The sequence below is a fragment of the Rosa rugosa genome, chromosome 1, assembly GCF_958449725.1.
Source record: "Rosa rugosa chromosome 1, drRosRugo1.1, whole genome shotgun sequence".
In the NCBI taxonomy this organism is placed as follows: Eukaryota; Viridiplantae; Streptophyta; class Magnoliopsida; order Rosales; family Rosaceae; genus Rosa; species Rosa rugosa.
The window spans coordinates 68790340-68815397 of NC_084820.1; the positions used below are offsets into that span (position 1 = coordinate 68790340).

The following is a 25058-nucleotide window of genomic DNA, read 5'->3' on the forward strand; positions in this document are numbered from 1 at the left end:
ATGTTCTTACCCTCAACATGTCCATACTGGTTCAGCTGGAGGCAGATCTCGTGAATGTGCTCTGTAGTTGGGCACTTAAATCCCTTGACGTAGTAAAGATCCTTGAGGATTCTTATTTGTTCTGGAGTAGGAATCCACCTGGTACGGCTTCGCCAGAAATCCATGTTGGCACTACTGTTGGCACTACTTCCAGCTGCTTGGGTGTTTCCTCCCTCCTCTGTTGGTTGCTGTTGTTGTGGTTCCATTTGTTGCGGGGTTTGGAGCTCCATTAGTTGCAGAGTTCGTGGCTCTTGGGTCATGGAGTGAGAGGATGTGAAAATCGAGGAATACATGGTTTAGTGTTTGAGGGAGATTTTGTTAGAAGGATTGGAGTTGTTGAACTAGTGATTGGAGATCTGAGATTCTCAGAGGAAAGATGAGATCGAATCTTCAAATGGAAGAAAAGATCTGAGAAAGAAGGATTGAAGATTTGGAGGAAAAGATTGAAGATCTGAAAGTTCAGAGGAAAGATGGGATTGAATCAACTAGATGGGAGAGAAGATCAGAAGAGAAGGATCGAAATTGATGAAGAAAGGATTTGAGAAGAGAAAGGCTGAAGAGTTGAGAGAGAAAGACTTGAGCTCGGAAGAAAATTTCTTTTCTTTTGGAGTGAACAGTTTTTCTCCAGAATGCACCTATTTATAGAACAAGGTGAGCAGATCTCCACCGTTGGATGAACGATCTCAGAATTTGAATCCACGCGTTGGATTAAAGTCGCCCCGAAACCCGGAAAAGCTGTTGGCGCGTGTTGAGCGTGTAAGGGGACAGGCCGAACCTCGAGACGCTGTGGCAGACAGCTTTAGCCGAAAGTGATTTGCTTTCCGTAAATCACGGAAGAGACGTGTCGTGGCACGTGGAGTGTACCGACAGTTTGTTGTTATTCTATCGCTTATGATAGAATAAATAAAGGGAGTTGCATGGATAGTAAAGAGAGCAGCTGGTGCTCTAGTGGTTGAAGAGCAAAGCTCTTGTACAAGAGGTGAGAGGTTCGAACCTTGCCTCTCGTTTATTTTTATTATGTTCGCTTATGACATAATAAGTATAACATTTGTACACATTATATTAAGCACAGCTTGTGCTACGTGAGATCCATCCCCACGTACCGCCAACCCTTCCGGATTATAAAAACCCCCGGGAAAAGGGTGGGGAGTCCTCTCAAGTCTCACCTGCCCAAGCTTGGAGCCACTAATGCTAATGGCCTAATTGATTTGTTAATTTAACGTTGGTCTTCTATTTTAATCAAACTCTAATTCATGGTTGGGGGACAAAGGTTTCGTGCGGCAGGTTGAGGTTTCGAACCTTGCCTCCCCCATTATTTTATTTATGTCGCTTATGACATAATAAATATAACACGTGAGCATATATTAATGAAGGCAGCTCTTGCTTCAGTGGTTGGGAGCAAAACCTTCGTGTTCGAGGTCGGGAGTTCGAACCTTACCTCCTACAAATATTTTTGGATCTCTTATATGCTTGATATACGGACGTATATACGGTATGTACGGTATATATACGTATATACGGTCTGTACGGTATGCATACGTATATACGGTATACCTACGGTATGTACAATTTCATACCGTAGCCGAGCTAAAAAGTTGTGGGCCGAATAGTAAGCCCAAATTGGTTGGGCCTATTCAAAATGCTTTTGGTTCGGCCGATTGGTAGGCCCAAATGTTAAGCCCAATTGTTCGGCCCGAATGGTAGGCCCAAATGGTAAGCCCAATTGTTCGGCCCGAATAGTAGGCCCAAATGTTAAACCCAAATTGGTTTGGGCCGGTTCGAAATGTGGATGGTCCGATTTCTTCAGGCCCAAATGGCCAGCCCTAGTGCTTAGCCCAAGGATTGAGCAAGCCCAAGTCATCATCACTGGGTGACATAATTTATTGGCGTGCTTTTGGGGATGATTGTTTTGAGTGATGCATCTCTATTGTTGTGAAGAATGGTGCATGCTTGAGTTTTACTATAGAGATTTACCGTGATGCTAATTGAGTAGCGAAACACTTTGTGGGAGTGTTTACTGTGCTTGTATGCCAGTACAGAGTGATGATCTAAGTGAAGATCTATGTGAGGATCTATGAGATGATCCATGTGACGATTTTGTGTATGTGATGTGGAGTGTTGTTGAGCAGTTGTTGTGTGAGTTTACGTTTGTGATGAAAGGATTTAGTGGCCATGGGAATGTATTTTTATACAAAGAGCTGAGGCTTTGTAGATTACTACAGATTTGGAAAAGATGGGAGATTCTATGGTTAGGTCAACCTTAATCGAGAGGTATTGACTTACGCTTAAATTTCGGGACGAAATTCCTTTAAGGGGGGTAGATTGTAATAACCGTGATTTTTAATCAAAGCAAAACATGATTACCGGTGCTTTACTTTTCATGATTGTAATGCTTTAGCTTTCATGATTACCCATAATTCGTTATGCCCCAGCTTCTGTCATTGACCACACCAGAGCATAATTGAAGAAACAGAACATAACTCTCTCTTGTCCGAAATCATTCTCTCTCTCTCGTCCGAAAAACACAAAAACAGAGCAAACGCTCTCCGTTCTTTTCCTTCCTCCACCTGCCATCAATCGACGCCGGACAACCTTCAGTGGCTTCGTCTCAGCCTTGCGAAGCTACCTGCTGCGGTCTTGGGTCACGGCACAGCCGGAAGCAGCGGCGAAGAGACCGGGTTCGTCCAGCCCCGATTTGGTTCCAAGCTTGATATCTCAAGCTACCGGTCACCACTCCTCGCAAAACTCCATCCACGAGCTTGCCTCAACCTCCTGAAGCCCCCAGAAGCAGCCTTGCATGGCGGCGCATCCCGTAGCAGCAACTACAAGTCAACCCCGCCAAGAACGAGACCGGAACTATCGATCCAAATATCTTGAGCTACAGGACGTCGTTTTGAGTGATTCTTGAACCAGTGAGTTCTTCTTGAGTTTCTTAACAACTCTTCAGAAGGAATCGAAGCCTTAAATTGAAGTTTTGACGTCGAAATCGAGCCTTGCCGGATTCTGCAAAATTCTGGAATTTTTCCGACCACCGAAGCTTTCGATCGGTATATCTCGAGCTACAGACCATATATTTCTGTGATTCTTGAACCAGTGTGTTCTTCTTGAGTTTCTTAACAACTCTTCAGAAGGAATCGAAGCCTTAAATTGAAGTTTTGACGTCGAAATCGAGCCTTGCCGGATTCTGCAAAATTCTGGAATTTTTCCGACCACCGAAGCTTTCGATCGGTATATCTCGAGCTACAGATCATATATTTCTGTGATTCTTGAACCAGTGTGTTCTTCTTGAGTTTCTTAACAACTCTTCAGAAGGAATCAAAGCCTTAAATTGACGTTTTTACGTCGAATTGGAGCTCGCCGTTTTCTGCAGTTTCTCGCCGGATTCTGGAAATTTTCCAGTCACCTCGACTGTTCTAGGTAATTTCCGACTACTTCCTTTCGTTTTCAGACTTCATGCTAGTTATGAAAGTGGATCAACTCGTCATTTTGAACAAGTTTGTAGTTGACAACTTTTGCATCGGAGGTGGTTGACCTTCGTTGACCGCCGCGTTGACCACCCACTGACCGCCGCTTGTGGCGGCGTATTCGACCATATTTCGAGTTTTTATTATCTAGGTGATGATCTACGCATCCTTACGAGCGTTTTGATATATTACAAGGTCATTTTAGAAAACGTTGATAAATAGTGGATTTATGTTTTGACGTTACTATTTAACGTTTTTACGTTTTATCTTCGGTTTACGATCCGCTAAGATCCGACCGTCAGATTTACTTCAAATTTGAATATGTTGATCGTATGACTGTCCCGATGACTTTGTGTGGTCACGGGCGAAGATCCCACCATTGGATCTTCGTATAATTGTGAAATAGTGATTCGGAAGGCGATTCGTGAGAATCTGACCGTCGGATTTTCGTATAATTTTGAGGAGATGTTTGTTAGAGTGATTCAAGAAGATCTGACCGTTGGATCTTCGTGATAATTTTGGAGGATGATCCTAAGGGCGATCCGTGAGGATCCGACCGTTGGATCATCATATAAATTCGATCTGGCCGTTGGATCATCATTAAATTAGAATCCGACCGTTGGATTTCCGTATATGTGTGGTTTATGAATGATTGCTAAGTTAAGATCGTATCTGACTAGGTGATTGACGGTTTGAGTTAGTGGACGATTGTGGATCGTATTTTGAGCGGAATTGAAGACGCAGCGGGATTATCGAGGTGAGTAAACCTCACGTGGTTCATATTACGAACCGAGTACTTTTAATTAATTTATTTTTGTCGTCATTGTGTGAACTATAGTTGGTATTAATGGGCATTCCTGTGTGAATGTCTATCTATATATATATTATTTATGTGAAATAATGTGTATTGTTGAAATTGTGAGATATTATGTACTGTTATGGTTGTGTTGAGTTTATTGTTGAAAAGCAACAATATTGTGAGAGGTATTAAATTTATTGTTGAGAAACAATAAATTGTTGATTTGTTGAGATATATTGATCTGTGGAGATCAATAGGTCACGGGGGTGACCATGGCATCTATTAGTGAACCACGCCCTTGTACCGGGTAGGTGGAAACTAATAGCATTAAATCGTGAACCACGCCCTCGCGCCGGGTAGGTGGAAACGATCAGTTAGAGCTCTAGTCTGTCTGCCAAATGTTGAGTGACCTTATGAGGGTAACGGGGAGTGACTCATAAGTGTATAATATTTATATATATATATATATTTATATATATATATGAGAGTGAGAAAGTGAAGTGGTTTTGTGGTGATCATTGTAATTGTGATGTTTCTACATTTCTATACTTGAGTTAAAGGAAATGTATTTTATTAAATCAACAGTTCTTCTTGTTTACTCATACTGGCTGTAAAAAGCTTACCGGGTTTTGTGTTGTTGCAACTCCCGGTACACTATTCAAATTGTGTAGCGGGTAATCCTACAGGACAGGAGAACCAGGACGGTGATCGTGCGGTTAGAGCAATTGTTAGAGTTTTACAGCAATTGTACGTTGTGAGGTGTGTTATGCTCATTTGAGCTTTACAATATTGCTTGTGAGAGTGAATTGTAATAATGAACTCGAAGTTTCGAGATTTGGATTTTGTAATTGTAATTATTCATGTTTCGGATTTGAATTTATTATTCAAAATTCGGGGCGTGACACTTGCTTAGACGGAGGCCAGGGGTCGGACGGACCGATCTGCAGTTGGTGGAGTCGCCGGCGACGTGGTTGCAGCGCAACCCAGAAACCTGCAGTTGCAGGTGAGGTCGTTGCCCAGAAACCTGCAATCTCAACCTCCTCCGACCTCGATCGCTGCCCAGAAGCTGTCTGGGATGCCTCCTTCCGGCCTGATTCGCGCCGCTGCAGAAGATGGACGTCCGCTTTGGAACGGGCCTATATATATATATATTTTTTTTTTCCTCTCATTTTCAAACCTCTAAAACGCTAACCAAGCCAAATCTTAAATACTAGCTACAACCTCAAGTAAACATAAAACATAATCCGTAACACTATAGGTACTCTTTATAAGAAAGTGCAACTTTGTCTTGGCCCTCTTGGGCTCTACATTGTCTAGTGAAAGGTTATCAAAAGACACTTTGCTAGCTTACAACAACTATATGTAAATAGAATAGATGATGGAACAACTTTGTCTTGGTCCTCTTGGGCTCTACCTCAAATGAGGAAGTTCAAACCAGATAGCTAGTGAAATATAACTAAAACCATTGCAGTCTGATATAATATCATATTGCTTTTAAACAACTTGATATCAGACAGAGAGCATACATTCCTTCTTTCAATGAACAAAACATTGATGGATTCTAAAATTTATTCTTTGTATACTTCAGATTCATCACTTAAAATTTCAACTGCAAGAGGCCGGCCATTATAGAATTTACAGGTATGCATTAGTTGAGAAGCACTTGCAGAATAAGCCCTTAACTAAAAGCACTTATACTAAGCAACTTATAATGCTAGCTGTGCTATAATATGCTCTGCAGGAAAGGAATATATATGCAAACGCAACAGAGATATATAATATATTCACCCACCTTTTAGATTTCATAAAGATGTTTCCATTGTGCATTCATGTGAAGAAACATCGAAAACAACTGATCGAACAATTTGGAACTCGATCAATATTCATAGACAAGTTGAAGAAAGAGATAATGATCATTTTTGGGAAAAATTTCTAGCATTTTGTAAAGCAAATTCCCCAACAACACTTATTCTAACACTTTTGACCACATATAGCAAAATTCTTCCTTCAAACTGTTAATAAACTCTGCAGTTCAATTACTTCACCTGCAATTTACTTCTTTATTCTTCAGTTCATTTCCTTCCTATATACACAGCTAGATTTGAAAATCCCTCCAAAGTAAAATTAGAAAATACACTCATTGACTAGACTAAACTACTACATTTTTCTATTTGGATTTTTGGGTATGGAAATAATTAATGTGTTTGGCTCTCTCTTAAAAAGAAATATAAATTTGTAAAAGGGAAAGCATAACAGGAAAGATTTTAGAGCTACCATGTCAGCCTATAGTTATAGCTTGCTAGCTCCACCTTTGCCTAAAGAACATCACCTGAAGAAATTAAGCTGGAATCTACCTTTAAAGTTTGATGACATTTATGCCCTGACTAACTTATTACAAAGAAGCTTCTTATAATCAAATACTGGTAATAGTCAAGTATCAAATCAGGGAATAAAATCTATGTACATAGTGTTTGCTTTTAACTACCGTGTTTTAACTTAAGGTCATTCTGGGGATTAAGAAAAGCTTTTGAAAAAGCTTGCACAAAACCAGGCATTCTCTCCTTAACTTTTCATATCTGACAAAGCAAGAAACAAAGCATATAAGACTTCTCATGAAAACCATATAAAGAGATCATTTTTCATTAGCAAGAATATGTATAAACAGTTGTGAGCTAGAGAATTTTTTTCTATATTCAATTCTCCAGAAACCATGATTTCCCTAATTGATGTCTACCATGTTGTGGCAGCAACTGTTCCTTTGTATGTTGCTATGGGTTTAGCCTATGTTTCTGTGAAATGGTGGAAGCTTTTCACACCAGAACAATGTTCTGGCATAAACAAGTTTGTCGCGAAATTCTCAATCCCATTGCTGTCATTTCAAGTGATTTCTGCCAATAACCCCTACAAAATGAACCTCAAGCTCATTCTCTCGGATGGTCTACAAAAGGCAATTGTTTTCTTGGCACTGACAGCAATCACTAAATTCAGCTCCCATGGTGGCTTGAATTCCATCATCACAGGTCTTTCTCTCTCCACCTTGCCTAACACATTGATCCTTGGAATTCCACTTTTGAAGGCCATGTATGGTGAAGAAGCAGGCGCGCTTGTTAGTCAGATAGTTGTCTTACAAAGCTTAGTTTGGTACAATCTGTTGCTGTTTCTGTTTGAGTTTGGAGCAGCAAAGGCAGCTTCTGTGACACCTTCATCAGAAGCAACTGCAGGTTAGGCACATTCAAAATTGCATTTTTGTCTAAGAATATAAAAAAAGAAGCATGAACAATATGGCACACGTGCAGCTGTAACAGCACAAACACACTTCTAAAGATCCTGAATACAATTCAGGTTTCTCTAGATGTTAATTGTATTATTCACAACTGGAATCTTAGCCGATAAATTTTTTGGTCTGAAATGCTACTACAACTTCAGGCAAAAAGCTTTGCCTGTAAACGGTATGTCAACACATAAATGCCTTGCTTATAAATGTCTTCAGGCAACTCATAAATGCCTTGCTTCTTATTTCAACTTATGTTGATATATTCTAACTTCTGCAAAACTTCGGTGGTCTGGTTTGATTTGAAGAGGAGATGGAGGCCCCTAATGAAGCACAATCGAAAGACGAAGCAGAGGATGAAGAAAGACCCAGAAATCCAAAGAAAATGAAATCTATTCTATTGACAGTTGGGAGGAAGCTTTTCGCCAACCCCAACACTCATGCAACAATGTTGAGTCTAATTTGGGCTGGCATACACTTCAGGTAGTTAATCATAATGAGGTTTGTATAGCCAATTAGGCATGAATTTCTTTCATCAATTTTGATGGCTCATGTATATATTTCTTGCAGATGGGGAGTGAAAATGCCAGAAATTGTTACGCAATCAATTTCGATACTGGCAAATGGAGGACTTGGTATGGCAACATTCAGCTTAGGTATGAAGGAACATCAGCAATTTCTTGGCATGACATTATGAACCAAAACCCTTGATGAACATGAATTTAATCTAGTATATGTTTGCTTGATATGTCATTAGGCCTTTTCATGGCGTCGCGGCCTAGTATAATAGCTTGCGGAACACGAATGACAGCGGTAGCCATGGGACTTAAGTTCATTGCTGGACCTGCTGTAATGGCACTGTCTTCCTTTGCAATAGGACTAAGAGGCAGAGCTCTGAGAATAGCAATCGTGCAGGTGCATACATTCTATATATATATATATATATATATATATATTACTTTGTTTTCTTTCTACAACCTATGACTTTATGAAGGAGATATAAAAGTATTGTCCTGTAATTTAATGCAGGCAGCTCTTCCTCAAGGAATTGTTCCTTTTGTTTTCGCCAAGGAATATAATGTGCATCCAGAAATTCTAAGCACCGCGTAAGTTTTTGATTACGTTGGAAGGGATCAAACCCGGACTTATTTTAAACCTAAAAGTTGATTTTGTTCATCTTGCATCACACTTTTTGCATATGTTTGAGACTTCTGAGATGATCCGGTTTTGTTTTTGTTGCAGAGTAATTTTTGGCATGCTCATTGCTTTGCCTATAGCATTGGCCTACTACTTCCTACTGGGATTATAAATCAAATTGGGGTCTAACTGATGAGGATATAATAGATTGAGGAATGTCTGATACTCATTCAAATTAACTATAAGAATTTATTTGACATGTAATATGATGGTAAGTATACTTCTACACATGAATGGATGTGATGAGAAGATTAGAGTAATGTAAATTCACCATGGTTATTTAGGAATATAAAGGAAAAAAAAATGTCATAAATTTCTTTGAGCTTGAGTGGGTGGATAAGGTGCCTCTTTGATGTTGCCACGTGGCTTTCTGATTTGCTTACAAGTTTGTTGAGCTAGAGTTATGTGTTAAATATATTTTAGAGTACAAGAACTCACACCGTTTCAAAGGTTGGCTGCCTTTTTATTTCTAAATGAACTTCATTTAACAATACGATTTATCATATATTGTTTTTTGTCTTAAATTTTTTCATACACTGCACTTGATATTTGTTGGTTACCAGCTAACAGGGTTTAACATGATATTTAGTATGAGCAAATGCAGAAGTAAATGAGATTTAACTTCTAACTAAAATTTCAGTAATTAATTTTCTCAAAGATTTAATGTGGTCAACTTCATTAACTATTTTGCGGTTATTGAAGCTTCCACATGATTGATAATTTTCAGTTCTTGCAGCCTTCCCTCCTGTGTTACTTTATAAAATTACTTCATCCTCAAATTATCCACTATGCAATTTTTTTTAATAAAACGATTTGAGAAGTTTTAAATACACACCCTTAATTACTTAATACACACTCCTTACTCAATACACCTACCATTTAATTTTTTCTCATTCTAATATTTTACTAAATACCAACCCAAATTATCTAAAATATCCTTAAACGAAAAAACCATGAAATAAACTATTATTTAACTACATTAAGGCTACTATTTAATTTGATTAGTATATATAATTAACCATATTCATTACTTGTGTTAGTTATTGGGAAATCCATAAGGATTCATTATTGTTCCCTTCAAATAGATCCTTAGAAATAGATTTTGTATTATTTGAGTTCTCATCCACCAAACAACCTATTGATCTATAAAATTTTGAGTCGAACATTCAACCAAAATTGTATCAGTAGTTTCTACACAATGCCGGAACTACGAAGTTGTTATTGGATGGTCAAATAAATTAACAATTACAAAGTTTTATACTTGCGATGTATTATGTTATATAATAAATTGACTAATCATAACTTTCAGAAAAAAAAAAGAGACTAAAAAGTGGAAATAAAGCGATATATTTTAAAAACATTTAATGCCATTGATTTTGAAATTCTAAATTTTTTTTTTTTTTTTTTTGAATGAAATTCAACATTTCTCATTAATAGTCTCAAGCTAGAGCAGTACATTACATACCTTTCCACTGCCTTGAAAAACAGAGGGCAAATAAGAAAACGTGGTATATAGAACTAGTACCACTCATTAACGAACACCCATGCTCACTTATTAAAAGCAAGCCTATAAACTATGAAAGTAATACATAGGAAATAGGCCGAGTCCAAAGAAAAACAAACAACTCTAAATTTTCTCCTTGCCCTTGACACTAGGGCTAGGAGGTTTTGTGAGGAAAACTAAGCAAGCTTCCTGTGCCTCAGCAACTTTCTTTTGTTTTGGGGGGTTTTTGTTCTTTGCGCCAAGAGGTCTTCCACGCTTCTTCTTTGTTTCAGCAGTACCATCCCTCTCAGACGTAGGTACCAGAATGCTTCCCGGAGCTTCAATCAAACCCAGGGATCGGGCATTAAATTTGGAGCTAAACTCCGGCATTTTCAGCTTTTTTGTTGGAGCCTCAGCGCTGCCCACTTGGTTGAACAACTCGGGCAGAATCACCTTGAGCTTCTTTGGGGACTGATAATCAGAAGGCTGTCTGTCACGCTTAGAAGAAGTCGTTTCCTCAATGGGGACTAAGGCCAAAGTGGTATCCTCCTCTTCTTTACTGGAGGATGATCTGTTGTCCAAACCCCGTAGAATTACAGGCCTACGTCCACCCTGTTCTTTCTGGTGAAAGAGAGACCGTGCAATTGAAGGTAAGACCGGAGTCTGGAGTCCCTGGAATTGGAATAATCCATTCGCAAACTGGCTTTGTGCAAAACTCATAGAGGGACCCTTGATCTCCAGCTTTCTCTGCATCGGGTTGACGTCCATTCTTGGAAGAGTCCTTCCATCTATAGCAGGACAAATACCATTCCCATGGAAAATCAAATCACAATAGTTGCACTTACCAACAAGGTTCTCAAAGAAGAAACCAATTTCTTCTTCAACTCCTGGGGCCAGCTTCACTTGCTTCTTGAGAAAGAAAGGTTTGGAGAGGGCATGTGAAACCCTAACCCTAATTTTTCCCGTAGCGTCAAACAGGTTGTTATCCAATTCGATAACCTTACCAGCGATGGCTGCAATGTCTCGTATGGTGTCTTTGTCTTCAAAGAGAGGTGGTATATTAGTGATACGCACCCTGAAAAACAGAGCATCCAAGGCCACCGATTGGGGCGGCGCAATCCCATCATATTCCTGCATGACAACCGGGGCTTGATTGAAGCGCCAAGGCCCTCCACGTAACACTTTGTTACGATCTCGTTTGAGATCGAACGCAATGACGAACCTGTTTTCCGGCCTCTCTTGGATTTTAAAATCCTTTTCAAGAACCCACACACGACGAAAGAACCGTCGAAGGTCCTGCAGAGGAGCAGGTTTGGCTGCAAGCGGCCGTGCAAGCAGATATGCCTGCGAACCTCTTCGTGCAGCAGAGTTTGCAGATCGGGAGAGATCAACAACTTCGTTCGTAGCAAGGGCGAGGGAGGCCGCAAAGGAGGCCGTCACATCATCCATGGTTGGGGTAGCAGCAGCGCGAGTCTGTCGTGCGGCAGTTTTGGTGCGGGGTTTAGGGTTTCTGGCGTCCATAGCGGCGCTTAGGGTTTTTTTGAAATTCTAAATCATATGGTCTCTCACCCCATTTAATTACAATTTATTTAAGGAAAATTTAAATTAGATGGTTTAATTTCTAACTTTATTCTTGTTTTAAATGAGGATGTCATGTATAGAAATTTATTGTGTTTATTATAGAATAATATAAGAAATATATGATTATGATTACTTTTCTTCTAATAGATATATGTCTATTTTAGTCATTTAATCTACCTATAAAATTTGATTTGAAATATAAAATTATAGGGATATGTATTAAGTAGTTTAGGGTGTGTATTTAAAATTTCTCAAAAGATTTATCTGTGTTCCAAAGTCCAAAGCAAAATGGACACACTTTTAAGCAACTTTGCTATATTTTTTTGGCAAAAGGAAACACTTCAAGTGAATTTGTACAAAAACTCTCATTACCTCAACTATAATTAATGTCTCTCGAAGGCTAATCTCTCTTTCTTTTCATTATTTAGAGTGGTTATTCTTACTTCTTCTTAGTCTCGAAAGGAAATCGCAACTCTGAATTCTCGCAGATTCAAAATTTTGTGTATCTTCAAAATTAAAATTACTAATGAGACAATTATTTTGAAAAGCAAAATTTATAATTCTCAGAGTGTTTTTTTTTTTTTTTGGATTCGACTCAAAATAATGATAGTATACTATACACACCAGACACATGATCATTTTGTTAAACTCTTATTTTATTTTTTGGTAAAAGTTTTATTAAATTTTTGGATTGGGTTTTCTTGGCTTTCTCACCACCTCTCAGTCTCACAACCCAACATAAACTATTTTCCTCCAAGAAAAAAGAAAAAACTTTTCTTTTTGCCAAAGAAAAAGAGGATAATCTAGTCAAATTGGCCACCATGGCCCATAAAGAAAGCGACTAGCTTGGACGAAACGCAAAGTATTACGTGGATAAAATTAAAATTTAATAAAAAAAACCCTGAAATCAAAATCCAACGGTAGAAAGATCAAGATCCGACGGACAGGATATATCCATAAATAAAACCCGGACCCGAAAATCGGAAATACTGGCCGAAAAGAAAGGTGGAAATCGAAAATAGGGTTTATCGGCGCCCCTATATAATCACACATCGCTCTCTCCCATTATCACCTTCTCTCTCTCTCTCTCTCTCTCTCTCAGCTCTCTCTCCGATTTGCAGCTTCGTTTTCCGGTTTCATTTTCCGATCGACGAAATGGCCAAAGGTCCAGGTCTTTACACCGAGATCGGCAAGAAAGCCAGAGGTTCGTCACTTTTGTCTCGTTTGAATTATTACATTTCTGGATGAAGATTTTAGGTTGAGTTTGCGAGGGTTTTGGTTGCTGAATCTGTGTGTTTTTGTTGTTGAATTTTGTAGATCTCTTGTATAAGGATTACCAGAGCGACCACAAGTTCACCGTCACTACCTACAGTCCCACTGGAGTGGTTAGTTCTTCGTCTCTTTTGCTCTGTGATCTGTGGAAAGTTAGGGTTTTGAATCTCGGTTGTGTATTTTAGCTCGTATTCGTAGTCTATGTGATTTGTTATCATATTCCAGTTTTGGATTGCGTTTATCATCTATATGTTTAGTGAAATTGAAGCACCGAGTGTTAATTTTTGGTTGATTGATGCATATATGGAACTACCTAAAAGCAGAATTGCATGGACAATTTGTGATAGTGATTACTCTACTAGTTTTATGAATTAAGGTCCATTTGTTGCAGCCTCTTGACTGGTTTTAGTATATTTTGTTGAGTTCAAAAGATTTCGTTAAGTTTCTAGCTGAACTACTTGATGCATTAGCTCATTCATTCATTTATAACTGGTCGATGTGAGGTGCTATGTGATTTGCCTTTTGCTTGAGCATAGTAGCGCTATGTTAACCATGTAGGTTTTACTGGTAGTTACTCTTACTGCTTCGTTTCTGCAGGCTATCACTTGTTCAGGAACAAAAAAGGGTGAGCTGTTACTGGCTGATGTTACTACTCAGTTGAAGAACAAAAATATCACTACCGATGTCAAAGTTGACACTGACTCCAATGTAAGAATCACATTGTTTATTCTTGTTGCTACTGAATTCATTCTGATGCATAGAACAACTTCTGGTTCTGGATAATATTTTGTTCAGCTCTCTTGTTTGTGATAAGGTCTTTTGCTTACTTATAAGCTATATCCGTATGTTGAGTGGTGGAAGTATTTATAAACTGTAGTACATCTATTTCTTGGAAAAAGTCAGCTTACTAATGGTTTGTTTTGCTGACAGCTTCTCACCACTGTGACGATTGATCAACCTGCTCCTGGCCTCAAGGCAATTCTCAGCTTCAAACTTCCTGATCAGAGGTCAGGCAAGGTAAGAATGTTATGCCAGGTTTTTCCATTAAGTTTGAGGATATGCAGTAAAACTTTTATGTGGATATACTTCCTCTGTGGTTTGAGACATTATATTGAACATCGGGATGGCTGTAGATTTACCCTCTAATAAATGATTGATTGTCAACAGGCGGAACTCCAGTACTTGCATGACTATGCGGGGATAAGCACCAGTGTTGGATTGACAGCCAACCCTGTTGTCAACTTCTCTGGTGTTCTAGGAACTAACCTTCTTGCTCTTGGTACTGATGTGTCATTTGATACCAAAACTGGGAATTTCACCAAATGCAATGCTGGTTTGAGCTTCTCCAATGCAGATCTCATTGCGTCATTGAACCTGTAAGTATTATCATCTGTTTGTGAGTGAATGTTACTTGATATTAGTTATTGTCTCGTTCTTCCCCTGAACCAAAGATGAATTAAATTTATTCTCTATACTGAAATTCCTCTCATCAGATAGAATCCATGTTGCTGCCCTAGCTTACATTTTGAGTCATTTATTGTATCATTGATGCACTGTTTTTTATGTCGTATCATTGATCCACTGTGATGATGATTTTCTTAATGATGCAGGAACGAGAAAGGTGATGTGGTGAGTGCATCTTACTATCACAGTGTCTATCCCGAACAAAACACTGCTCTAGGAGCTGAGGTTACCCACAGATTTGCCAACAGTGAGAATACCATCACTCTTGGTGCTCAGCATGCCCTGGATCCATTGACCACTGTCAAGGGACGTGTGAACAACTTTGGCAAGGCCAATGCTCTTATCCAGCATGAGTGGCGCCCAAAATCATTTTTTACTGTTTCTGGAGAGGTAGATACCAGAGCCATTGAGAAGAGCGCCAAGATTGGATTGGCTCTGGCTCTGAAGCCATGAGAAGGAGCTTATTGCTGACCGAGGGAGGGAGAGCATTGAGATAGTGCTAGTGTAGGTTGTCTCTCCTCTCTTGTGTCCTTTGCTTGAACAAGTCAACATGTTAGGGAGTCGTACTGTTTTTTGGTTGTAAAAATAAAGATTTTTCATGTTGTTTTGGTACTTTTTTCCTTCATCGTTGTTAACAGAGGATGGTCAAGTAATCGGGAAATTTAGACTTGTTGCCAATTTGGTTTGGTCTCTCCCCCTCCCACAATGATAACTGTGATGAATTAGTTTGGTTTTATTGATCTTGCAGTGTGTCATTGTTTACCAATTGTTGTGTTGAAGGTGATAGGCCCCTATTTAAGATTTCGGTTATTGCTCATTCCAAGTAGAATAAATAGTACGTGTACATGGCAGTCGCATTTGCCTCGTGAATTGATTCTCTTGAGAGTTAAGCTCGACCGGAGAGTTGTGGCAGAGTCTTGGAATGGTATCTTTCTACTACATACAGCCAAAAAGCACATTGCGTTTCAGGCATAGCAACTTGGTTGATTCTGAGTTTAGCTAAAAAGATGAAAACAACACAGTATCTGAAAGATTAAAAGCAGCATATATATATGAAACCCAGAAATAAAAGCATGAAACCCAGTCAAGATTCTTTTATCCAAGAACATAATATCCAAGTATTGTAGCAATCCATCAGCATCTACTGTGTACCATCACCGAGAAAACCAAAGCACATAAGCCTACGATCAGCAACCAACAACTAGGAGTAAAAACTAAGCAGTAATCTTCAGATGTTTTATGCCTTCAAATTGTGAGCAGAATCAGCTTGGAGGAGACCCTCTCGAATCTGGGAAGCAACGTCCTTGACAGCACCTGGCCCGTGTGGGATGAAGACAGATGTTGACTTTGAGGATGCTCCTATCTCCTTCATAGTGTCGAAGTATTGAGTCACCAGCACCATGTCCATGACATCCTTGGGAGAAGTTCCAGGAACATTCTCAGAGAAGACGAGAACACTGTCCCTCAACCCGTCAACAATGGCCTGGCGCTGGCGAGCTATCCCAAGCCCTGCCAAGTACTTGGACTCTGCCTCTCCTTCAGCTCGCTTGACCTGTAGTATCTTCTCGGCTTCAGCCTTTTCCTTTGCTGCAACCCTCTGTCTTGCAGCTGTTTAATAAAGATAAATAGAAAGTGAGCAACTATGTATCTAATCACAGATTGTTGAACTGCATATAGCTTTCCTTTATGTAACTTGCAACAAATTGTAGCAAACAAGTAAATTGTCTAATGCTATAAGTAGACTAGTTTCATATAGGGTATTTCTGTTGCATGTTATCCAATTTTCATTCCAAAACAATCTCAAAACAAGCTTGCTTTTATTGCTAACAAGAAGCCCCTTTGTTCATATGGTGTTTCAAAATGGATGGCATTAGGTTTTCACTTTTAACACAAGAGTGATGCTAGCAAACATGTACATTTTTACGGGCTCCTTTTAGATTATTTGGTGCCTACACAAGACACAGGTACTGAATTTAGCACATGAACCATATATATCTACCTGCATTGATCTCATTCATTGCTTTCTTCACACGATCATCAGGCACAATATCAACAATGAGAGTCTCGACGATTTCAAAACCATAAGCAGACATTGCCTGTAACAGAAATGTATATGCTTAGATTGATGGTACTCAGAATGTGCTTATGCAGACATGTACAACTTAATGTTTATCAGTGTCACCTTTTCAAGCTCCTCTTCAACAGCTTTTGCTATGTCACTCTTCTGTTCAAACACAGCATCCAACTCCAATTTGGGTACACTTGCCCTGATAACTGAAGAATAGCAAAATGTTAGCATCTAGTAATCTAGTACAAGCAACCATATTTACCAACCAGATTCACCAACACTCGTATAAGCAAACAGCAATGCTTACCATCGAAAACATAGGCCTGAATCTGAGCAGTGGTGTTAGTGAGCTTGTAGAAAGCATCCCCTACTTTCTCTGGTAAGGCACGGAATTGAATCGATGCAACCACATTGACAAACACATTATCCTGAAAACCAATGTTATATCATCAAAGCTAATTCGAGGCAAATACTACATCAAACTTCAAAACACAATAAATGATACAGGAAATGCAATGAAAGAATGTGCAAATTAACCTTAGTCTTAGTTTCACATTTAACTTGGAATTGCCGCACACGCATTGATAGCACACCGGCTGCCTTGTATCCGAAACACCGAGGCAAGCAGTGACACCCTGGTTCAAGCACATCATCAAACTTCCCAAAATGTTCCTTCACAACAACTGTCGACTCCTTCACTAGAATACAACCAAGTGCTTGACCCATACTTCTGCACAAGTATCAGTACTATCAGACTAGAAATCAAGTAAATTTATCTCCATCATAGAGAAAAAAACCCATCTAACAAAACTCCGATAAATATCAGAAAAGGGTTTATATTTTAGGCAGTACGTAACTTCAAGCAATGAGTCAGAACAAAGATGAATTCCCATTTCAATAACCCTTCAGTTCTTAAAATACATAGAATTTACAAGTTTCAAATCTCTGATTCATCTCCATTTTGAGCCAAAAGAACAATATGCACATTTCTTAAAAGCACAAAACCAGAAGGAACATAGAATGATTTCAGAGAACACAAAAAGACCCATTTCAAATTACACAAAAAATAGAACTAGTAGGCATCAAAATCCACTAAAGAATCCAACTTTTTTTCTTTTTCTTTTTCTTCTTTCAATTTTTCTCAGAACCAAACAAAGAAAACAGAGTTGTATGGGCATACATACCTTCTTGCAAAGTGAGCACTGCTGACTGTTAACTGCAAATTGTTATGCCTCTATTTCTTGGTGCCCAAGTGAAAATTGCTGATATTTAAGAGCAACACCGGCTAGAGCTCAGTGGGTATATGACTAATATGCCCTTCTATGCTGACTTGGCCAGTACTGGCATTTGGGTAAATTTCCTAGAAGACAAGGAGGGAAAGTAGGAGTCACTGAGACGAGTGAAAAGTCGAGAATGCCCTTGATCTGTTCTGTTTTCCTTTCACTTTCACTTTCACAATAATGGTAGAAGAGGCAGTGAGTGCTTTTCCATTTTCATTCGTAAAGAAACTTTGTTCCTTGCCTATTCTCAGTATGTAATACTGCAGTGGGTTTGTGGTGGGTGAAAATTGCGGGCAAACTCTGTTTTGGATTTTAGTGAGTAAATGCCAAAGACTAGAAGTCTAGGAAGAAGAAAAAAAAGGGTAGGATCTTGGAGAAATTTGGGATGATTATCTCATGAAAAATGTTGAAAATAAAGTATGAATAGAGATTTTTGGGTTGGGTAGGAAGTAATAATTAATGAATGATTGTGACGGGAAATAAATTTTAGAGTTTGGCGATAGAATAGTTCATCTAAATTGTGAATACTGATAAATTTTTATTAAGGAATAATATTATTGCGCACTAAATGAGAAATGCGTATATGTTTTTGTTTTTGTTTTGTTTAAGGATGGAAAGTTGTTATGATTTGAGATTATCATTGTGTCATGATCTTAAGTTCACTATCCAAAATTAGAACTTTTCCATTAAAAAAAAAAACAAAGCTTCACTCAAGAGGAATAAGGGTAACAATGAGGAAGTTCTAACAGCACCAAATGGAAATCTTTGATTTGGTCATTCATCAAATAAGTTTTCTTATGCATATGAGCAGCAACCTGATGTAATGTACAAGCTTTATATCTACAATTGTGAGCAGAATAGCGTAGCTTGAAGGAGGCCCTCCCAAATCTGAGAAGCCACGTCCCTCGCCATGAACACATACGGTGGATTTGGTTATACAAGTAGATTGTGTTGGACATTTTGGTTTAGCGGCTGTTGAAAGAGAATTTGGAAGATATATGAAGAGCAGAAGAGAGGATTTTAATGGTACATTCTGGCATAAATGGTTTAGTAGTGGCTGTTGAAAGAGAATTTGGAAGATGTATGAAGAGCAGAAGAGAGGAATTTAATGGTACACACTGGCATAAATGGTTTAGTTTGGCAGCCTCGATAGTGTATGTGAAGAACATCGCCAAAAGTGATTCTAAACATGCATGCCAAAGTTAAGAGAACATATTGAAGGAGAAAATCCAAGCATGTAAAAACTCAAATTAGTTTTCGCAGCATCCAGCAACTGCCAAAATATAAAACATTATGGGTGAAACACCCCAATAGATTCTAGTTACGCCACTTCATTAGTTAACATCCAAGCATGATAAGAAATATAAAAGGGTGGTGAAACATCCCAATAGACTGGTAGTACTCTACTTTAACAGCAAACATGATGATGCAATGACACTGTCCTTCAAGGCTTCAAAGCTCCTCATTGGCCTTGCGCTGGTGAGCTGTGCCAAGCTTTTCCTTTGCAGCTGTTTTAACATCAGAGTGAATTAGTGATCAATTAAGACATTTAAAATCACATAAACTGTTACTTGTAACAAAACTTACATGCATCTATTAAGATATATCAACAGCTATCAACAGAAAGGTACTAATTTAACACACTAACCATGTATTACCAGATAAGAATTAGTGACCAATTAAGACACGTAGGGTGAGATATTACCATATAAGAAACTGTTACTTGTAACAGACTTTACACGCTTCTTTTAAGATATACAACACAGAGGTACTATAGCACATGAACCATAATTGTACATTACCTGCATTCTCATTCATTGCTTTCTTCACAGAATCATCAGGCATTATATCAACAATGAGGGTCTCAATCATCTCATAACCATAAGCAGACATTGCCTGTAACAAAAACACAAGTGGTTATACTGTTGGTAATTCTTAGATTATGTTTGAGTATAATCTAGCCTTTTATTAGTTGTTCACCTTTTCAAGATCGCCTTGAACAGCTTTTGCTATGCCATTCTTCTCTTCAAACACAGCATCCAATTCCAACTTGGCTACACTTGCCCTGATAGCTGAAAAATACCAGAATAACAATTAGCTTCTCATAACCTGGTACATGCAGCAATGTTTACCAACCACATTCTCTAACAGTAGAACAATCAACAGTATCTTACCACTGAAAACATAGGCTTGAATCTGATGGGTGGTGTTCTTGACCTTATAGAAAGCATCCTCTACTTGTTCTGCTGATGGACGAAATTGAACAGATGTAGTCAGATTGACGAACACATTATCCTGAAAAGCCAATGTCAAATAGCCAAATTAATCTGAGAATATCATTAAAGTTCCAAATACATCACTACGGGAATGTAAGTAAAGAATGTGAAAATTACCTTAGTTTTGGCTTCACATTTAAACCAAATTTGTTGCACACGCAGTGAAACCTCACCGGCTACTTCATATCCGAAACACCAAGGCACACAATGACCTCCGGGCTGAAGCACCCCATCAAACTTTCCAAAACGCTCCCTCACAGCAACCTTTGACTGCTTCACTCGAACACAACCAAATACTTGACCCATACTTCAATTCTGCAACTAATACTAGAAATATTAGAAACTAAAACCCATCTAGAGAAAAGAACATCCCAAACCCAGAATGAGATCTCAAGAAAATATATAGCATAACTCTGAAATCAGAACAGAACTTGAAACAAGCGAGTCAATGTAAAGATGGATTTCTCTGCGATGATTACTAATAGAACGAAGAAAATGAAAAACTAAGAGGTATTTCCATGTGATAAAGCCCTCATTTCTTAAAAAGACGTAACATTTTCTCTTCTTCTATAAATGTCAATTTTACTTCTGTGGCTTGGTATTCCACTTCTCTCTTGAACCAAAAGAACAATATGCTGATTTCTCAAAGCAGAAGATGACAATTACCTCATCCAAGTCACATAAATTTCAGATAACACAAACAGCCCCATTTTAGTATACAGAAAATAACCAACCAAAATAAGAATTACAAAACAAACAACAACAGTAGCTAGGCAAAGTGAAAAAAAAAAAAGAAGAAAAAAAATCAAATTGAATTTTACATTTTAAGCAATAAATTCAAACAAGTGACTCAAAGTGAAGATGGATTTTCTCTCCATGATGATAAAGAACAATAACAAGTCTGATCCACTCAAATAACAAAGAAAAACTTTACATTTTCTCTTCTTCTGTAAATGTTACACAAATTTTTACTTGTGTGACTTCGTTTTCCACATCTCTTTGGAACCAGAAGAACAATATGCTCATTTCTCACAAAAATTTCAAGCCCCATTTCATTTTTACATGAAAGAAATCAACCAAAAGAGAAATTACATGGAAAACAGAACAAATAGGCATCAAAGGATCTAGCATAAGAACATATTAATAAAAATTTCTGAAGCTACCAAATAGAGAAAGAAGCAAAGTTGGAGTCTTGGAGAGGCATATTACCTTACAAAGCAAAATGCTTCTTCTTCTTCTTCTTCTTCTTGAAATTGCTTTTCTTTCTTTCTATTCTAGCACTGAAAAACTTGCTTATATATTTGAGAGAGAGAGAGAGAGAGAGAGAGCACACTACACTGGCATAAGAGCTCAGTGAGAAAATGACCGATTTGCCCTTGTGCGCTGACGTGGGCAACGTATGGAGGTGCCTCTTCTCCAAGAAAGCAAGGATGACTAGGGAAATGTCGATAGTGCCCTTGTGATCAGAGTTCATTTGTAACTCTTGCTAACTCTTTTTTTTTTACCTGTAGCATGTACTGTGGTGGGTGAGAAATTTGCAGATAAAGACCAGAAAAAAGTGAGAAATTTGCAGATAAAGACCAGAAAAAAGTGAGAAATTTGCAGATAAAGACCAGAAAAAAGTGAGAAATTGCAGTTCGGTACTCGACAGTTGGGAAAGTTGAAATGAAGGACCAAGTAGGTTTGAAATGTTTTAATTTCCACCTCAATGAAAAGTAGGAAGTTCACGCTTTAGGACTCAATTTTTTGTTCTTTTTGATCAATTTAAATTCTTTTTTTTTTTTTTTTTGAAATTTTGATGGTATTTGTTTCTTCTAATAGCTTATAGCCTTACATCATGAAAATTTTGTTTAGGATAGATTATAGAGAGTGTGAATATAGATTCTTGAGTTGGGTAGGTAGAAAGCAATAATGAATGATTGCGACAAAAAACAACCTTCCAGAACTAGTATCTCTAGATAAAGTTTGGTGATATTATACTATACTTTCTCATTAAAATTGTTAGATGCGATATTGATGATTTGTGGTTAGAGGCGATACCTGCAATTATTCAGGATATTCTCTACGAGGATCAATGTAACTGTTTCTATGTAGCTCGGGGTTCAAGTTTTATGTCCCCCTCGATGCAAAACTCTAATATTAATATAATAAATGGAACCGGGTGTGGGGCTGAGCCTCCCAGTAGGCTGGGTTTCAAACCCCTTTAAAAAAAAAAAAAAAGGTTAACCACCAATAGATTTTCATCATGATATGACCTTATTGCATCTTGATATTAGAAATTAAAGTGGCCCTTCAATACATTGGCAATGCTTTCATGCTTTTGTTTCTTTTAGGATATTTCATAGCAGGACCATAACTCTTGCTTAAGTTGTCATTGTGCATTTGTGCCATGGTGAGTTGCATAATACTAGAAGACAACCAAAATTTGACGACTGTCGATATTGTGTTACCCAGGAGAAAACCAAAATTCAAGCATGAAAAATATGAGCAGCTAGCATCTTAAGTGAAACCTAAACAGTCAAGTTTCCAGCTAGTACTTGCTATTCTAAAGTTGTAGATGCCTTCAATTTTGAGCAGAATCGGGTTGAAGGAGACCCTCTCGAATCTGCGAAGCAACGTCTCTCACAGCACCTGGCCCGTGGGGGATGAAAACGGATGATGACTTTGATAATGCTCCGATCTCCTTCATGGTGTCAAAGTATTGAGTCAGTAGAACCATGTCCATGACATCCTTGGCTGATGCTCCAGGAACATTTTCAGAGAATAGAACAACACTATTTCTCAGCCCGTCAACAATGGCCTGGCGCTGGCGAGCTATTCCAAGCCCTGCTAAGTACTTGGACTCTGCTTCTGCTTCAGCTCTCTTGACCTGTAAAATTTTTTCTGCTTCAGCCTTTTCCATTGTCCATTGCAGCAACCCTCAGTCTTGCAGCTGTTTTGACACATAGTGATATATCAAATCAAAACAAATATGGAGTGAGATATAACCAGATTAGGTACAAATTGTTTCTTGTAACATATTTTTACACATAAGCAACAAGAGTACCTGCATTGATCTCATTCATCGCTCTCTTGACACGATCATCAGGCACAATATCAACAATAAGGGTCTGGACTATTTCGAAACCATAAGCAGACATTGCCTGTTAAGTAAATGGTTAACTTTGCTGCTTCTGAAAATCTGTTTAAACATCTATTTCTTGAAGTAATTGATAGTTGTATTACCTTTGCAAGCTCCTTTTCAACAACTTTTGCTATATCACTCTTCTGCTCAAAGACATTATCCAACTCCAGCTTGGGTACACTTGCCCTGATAACTGAATGTCGATAGAAAAATATTAGCTGCTAATAAAACAGTAAGAGCTAGCCTCAGTGTTTAGTTTACCAATGACATTTTCAACACTACTGCAGAAAAGAATGTAACTGTCTACCATCGAAAACATAGGCTCGAATCTGCTCATTGGCGTTAGTTAGCTTATAGAAAGCATCCTCTGCTTTTTCCGGTAATGCACGAAACTGAATAGATGCAACCATATTGACAAATACATTATCCTGGAAAAGCCAATGTTAAATAGCAAATCAATTCAAGACCAAAAGAATTTATATTATGTACGTCACAACCCTGCTGAAGGTAGAAGTTTATTTAGAACAATATGTAAAACTGAGGATTAGCTAGATGAGAATAACTCCTCAGTGATACGATCAATGTGGCCTTTTCCCCTTGATCATGAAGGAGAGAGGTCCATCACTTCCGGGAGTCCTTTGATCAAAACATCTACATTACTCAATTTCGGGGGAACAAACCTTAGTCTTGGTTTCACATTTCACTTCGAGCTGTCGCACACGCAGTGATACCTCACCAGCTATCTTGTACCCAAAACACCAAGGCAAGCAGTGAATACCTGGTTCAAGCACATCATCAAACTTCCCAAAATGTTCCCTCACAGCAACCTTCGACTCCTTCACTTGCAAACAGCCAAATACTAGACCCATACTTCAATTTGATCTGCAGCTAGTCTAATATGACATACTACTGTTAGTCTACCAATTCAGAAAAATGATTAAGAAAACATGCAGGCAATGAAGAAATTTATTCATTTCTGATTTCAAACATTATGATTCAAAATGAGACCACAAACAAGATGAAGGAGTGTAGATGCAAATATAAGAGCAGTGTTTATATAGTTGGCAATAACTTAGTTGAGATTTTATTTGATATGAGGAATTCAAATCATTTCCACATGACCAACATGTATGTATCAAGGCCACAATGATATATTTCAGAATACACCGAGTAATATCCAAAGAATCAAAGAAGCTTCTTTCTTGTTATTCTTCTTCAAATTTTCTGAGCAACCAAACAATATGTAAGACAATAGAGTTGTATATATAGCCATACCTTACAACGCAACTGTTTCTTATAAACTCTTTTGTTATGATCGATCGATCGATCTCTTTCTTGTTTTGCTTCTCGATCTTTAATTCCAGTTTTATATATGGACTCTGGTAGACTGATCGGCAGGCGCAACAATATTCAGTATAGTCACTAGGGTTCCGGAAATGACAACATTATTGCTTTGAACTTTTTGAATACACTGTGCACGTTTTACCGACGAAATGACGAATGAGCGTCGGCTGTAAGAGTGATGCTCCAATTTTTTTTTTTTTTTTTTCAAATAAATCTAACATTGACACGTCTCATGTAAGTAAATTCTTTCCTTTACTTCAAAGTTCAAATTTAATTTTCTCGTCTCTTTTAACAATGATAATTTAGGTATATTTATCAAATAAATTGTACAATACTATTCCTACTTTCCTAGCTTGGAAGAGACCTTTCATGCGTTACCTATCCTTCTAGGACCTA

General features: G+C 38.2%; 5 protein-coding genes and 1 pseudogene across 6 annotated transcripts; 2 read left to right on the forward strand and 4 right to left on the reverse strand.

The window, feature by feature from the left end:
• Positions 1 to 6856: 6856 nt before the first annotated feature.
• Positions 6857 to 9092, forward strand: LOC133746307 (probable auxin efflux carrier component 8). The gene is made up of 6 exons (XM_062174492.1): positions 6857 to 7523; positions 7882 to 8056; positions 8144 to 8229; positions 8331 to 8488; positions 8603 to 8679; positions 8816 to 9092. Exons 1-6 carry the CDS (start codon positions 7013 to 7015, stop codon positions 8880 to 8882), a joined length of 1074 nt encoding a protein of 357 aa, XP_062030476.1. The 5' UTR covers positions 6857 to 7012; the 3' UTR covers positions 8883 to 9092.
• Positions 9093 to 10318: 1226 nt separating this feature from the next.
• LOC133733938 (uncharacterized) lies at positions 10319 to 11702 on the reverse strand. The gene is made up of 2 exons (XM_062161597.1): positions 10553 to 11702; positions 10319 to 10344 (listed from the first exon to the last, which is right to left on the reverse strand). The coding sequence occupies exons 1-2, from the start codon at positions 11700 to 11702 to the stop codon at positions 10319 to 10321; spliced, it is 1176 nt and encodes a 391-aa protein (XP_062017581.1).
• A 1172-nt stretch (positions 11703 to 12874) lies between these two features.
• Positions 12875 to 15336, forward strand: LOC133726426 (mitochondrial outer membrane protein porin of 34 kDa-like). The gene is made up of 6 exons (XM_062153971.1): positions 12875 to 13038; positions 13152 to 13219; positions 13704 to 13814; positions 14037 to 14123; positions 14274 to 14482; positions 14717 to 15336. Exons 1-6 carry the CDS (start codon positions 12990 to 12992, stop codon positions 15021 to 15023), a joined length of 831 nt encoding a protein of 276 aa, XP_062009955.1. The 5' UTR covers positions 12875 to 12989; the 3' UTR covers positions 15024 to 15336.
• Positions 15337 to 15474: 138 nt separating this feature from the next.
• Positions 15475 to 17971, reverse strand: LOC133726425 (hypersensitive-induced response protein 1-like). The gene is made up of 6 exons (XM_062153970.1): positions 17823 to 17971; positions 17176 to 17368; positions 16946 to 17066; positions 16753 to 16844; positions 16570 to 16666; positions 15475 to 16178 (listed from the first exon to the last, which is right to left on the reverse strand). The coding sequence occupies exons 2-6, from the start codon at positions 17362 to 17364 to the stop codon at positions 15808 to 15810; spliced, it is 870 nt and encodes a 289-aa protein (XP_062009954.1). The 5' UTR covers positions 17365 to 17368; positions 17823 to 17971; the 3' UTR covers positions 15475 to 15807.
• Positions 17972 to 19133: 1162 nt separating this feature from the next.
• LOC133746315 (hypersensitive-induced response protein 2-like) lies at positions 19134 to 21548 on the reverse strand. 2 transcript variants are annotated; one of them, XM_062174507.1, is made up of 6 exons: positions 21404 to 21548; positions 20312 to 20509; positions 20093 to 20213; positions 19899 to 19990; positions 19721 to 19814; positions 19134 to 19426 (listed from the first exon to the last, which is right to left on the reverse strand). In XM_062174507.1, the coding sequence occupies exons 2-6, from the start codon at positions 20498 to 20500 to the stop codon at positions 19371 to 19373; spliced, it is 552 nt and encodes a 183-aa protein (XP_062030491.1). In that variant the 5' UTR covers positions 20501 to 20509; positions 21404 to 21548; the 3' UTR covers positions 19134 to 19370. The 2 variants fall into 2 exon arrangements, with proteins under 2 accessions (XP_062030491.1, XP_062030485.1); XM_062174501.1 differs by having other exon boundaries at positions 20312 to 20515; positions 21404 to 21511.
• Positions 21549 to 22493: 945 nt separating this feature from the next.
• Positions 22494 to 24735, reverse strand: LOC133746331 (hypersensitive-induced response protein 2-like; annotated as a pseudogene).
• Between the last annotated feature and the right edge of the window lie 323 nt (positions 24736 to 25058).

Excerpts from the sequence above, each read along its gene's own strand:
- LOC133726425 (XM_062153970.1), bottom strand. The coding sequence starts at position 17,364 with ATGGGTCAAGCACTTGGTTGTATTCTAGTGAAGGAGTCGACAGTTGTT. Across the intron at positions 17,067-17,175 it reads AATGTGAAACTAAGACTAAG|GATAATGTGTTTGTCAATGT; the intron begins GTTAATTTGCAC and ends ATTGGTTTTCAG. Across the intron at positions 16,667-16,752 it reads TTGAAGAGGAGCTTGAAAAG|GCAATGTCTGCTTATGGTTT; the intron begins GTGACACTGATA and ends TTTCTGTTACAG.
- LOC133726426 (XM_062153971.1), top strand. The coding sequence starts at position 12,990 with ATGGCCAAAGGTCCAGGTCTTTACACCGAGATCGGCAAGAAAGCCAGA. Across the intron at positions 13,220-13,703 it reads CCTACAGTCCCACTGGAGTG|GCTATCACTTGTTCAGGAAC; the intron begins GTTAGTTCTTCG and ends TCGTTTCTGCAG. Across the intron at positions 14,124-14,273 it reads CTGATCAGAGGTCAGGCAAG|GCGGAACTCCAGTACTTGCA; the intron begins GTAAGAATGTTA and ends GATTGTCAACAG.
- LOC133746315 (XM_062174507.1), bottom strand. The coding sequence starts at position 20,500 with ATGGGTCAAGTATTTGGTTGTGTTCGAGTGAAGCAGTCAAAGGTTGCT. Across the intron at positions 19,815-19,898 it reads TTCAAGGCGATCTTGAAAAG|GCAATGTCTGCTTATGGTTA; the intron begins GTGAACAACTAA and ends TTTTTGTTACAG. Across the intron at positions 19,427-19,720 it reads AGCAATGAATGAGAATGCAG|CTGCAAAGGAAAAGCTTGGC; the intron begins GTAATGTACAAT and ends ATGTTAAAACAG.
- LOC133733938 (XM_062161597.1), bottom strand. The coding sequence starts at position 11,702 with ATGGATGATGTGACGGCCTCCTTTGCGGCCTCCCTCGCCCTTGCTACG. Across the intron at positions 10,345-10,552 it reads ACCTACGTCTGAGAGGGATG|TTTATAGGCTTGCTTTTAAT; the intron begins GTACTGCTGAAA and ends TTACTTTCATAG.
- LOC133746307 (XM_062174492.1), top strand. The coding sequence starts at position 7,013 with ATGATTTCCCTAATTGATGTCTACCATGTTGTGGCAGCAACTGTTCCT. Across the intron at positions 7,524-7,881 it reads TTCATCAGAAGCAACTGCAG|AGGAGATGGAGGCCCCTAAT; the intron begins GTTAGGCACATT and ends TTTGATTTGAAG. Across the intron at positions 8,057-8,143 it reads TGGGCTGGCATACACTTCAG|ATGGGGAGTGAAAATGCCAG; the intron begins GTAGTTAATCAT and ends TATTTCTTGCAG.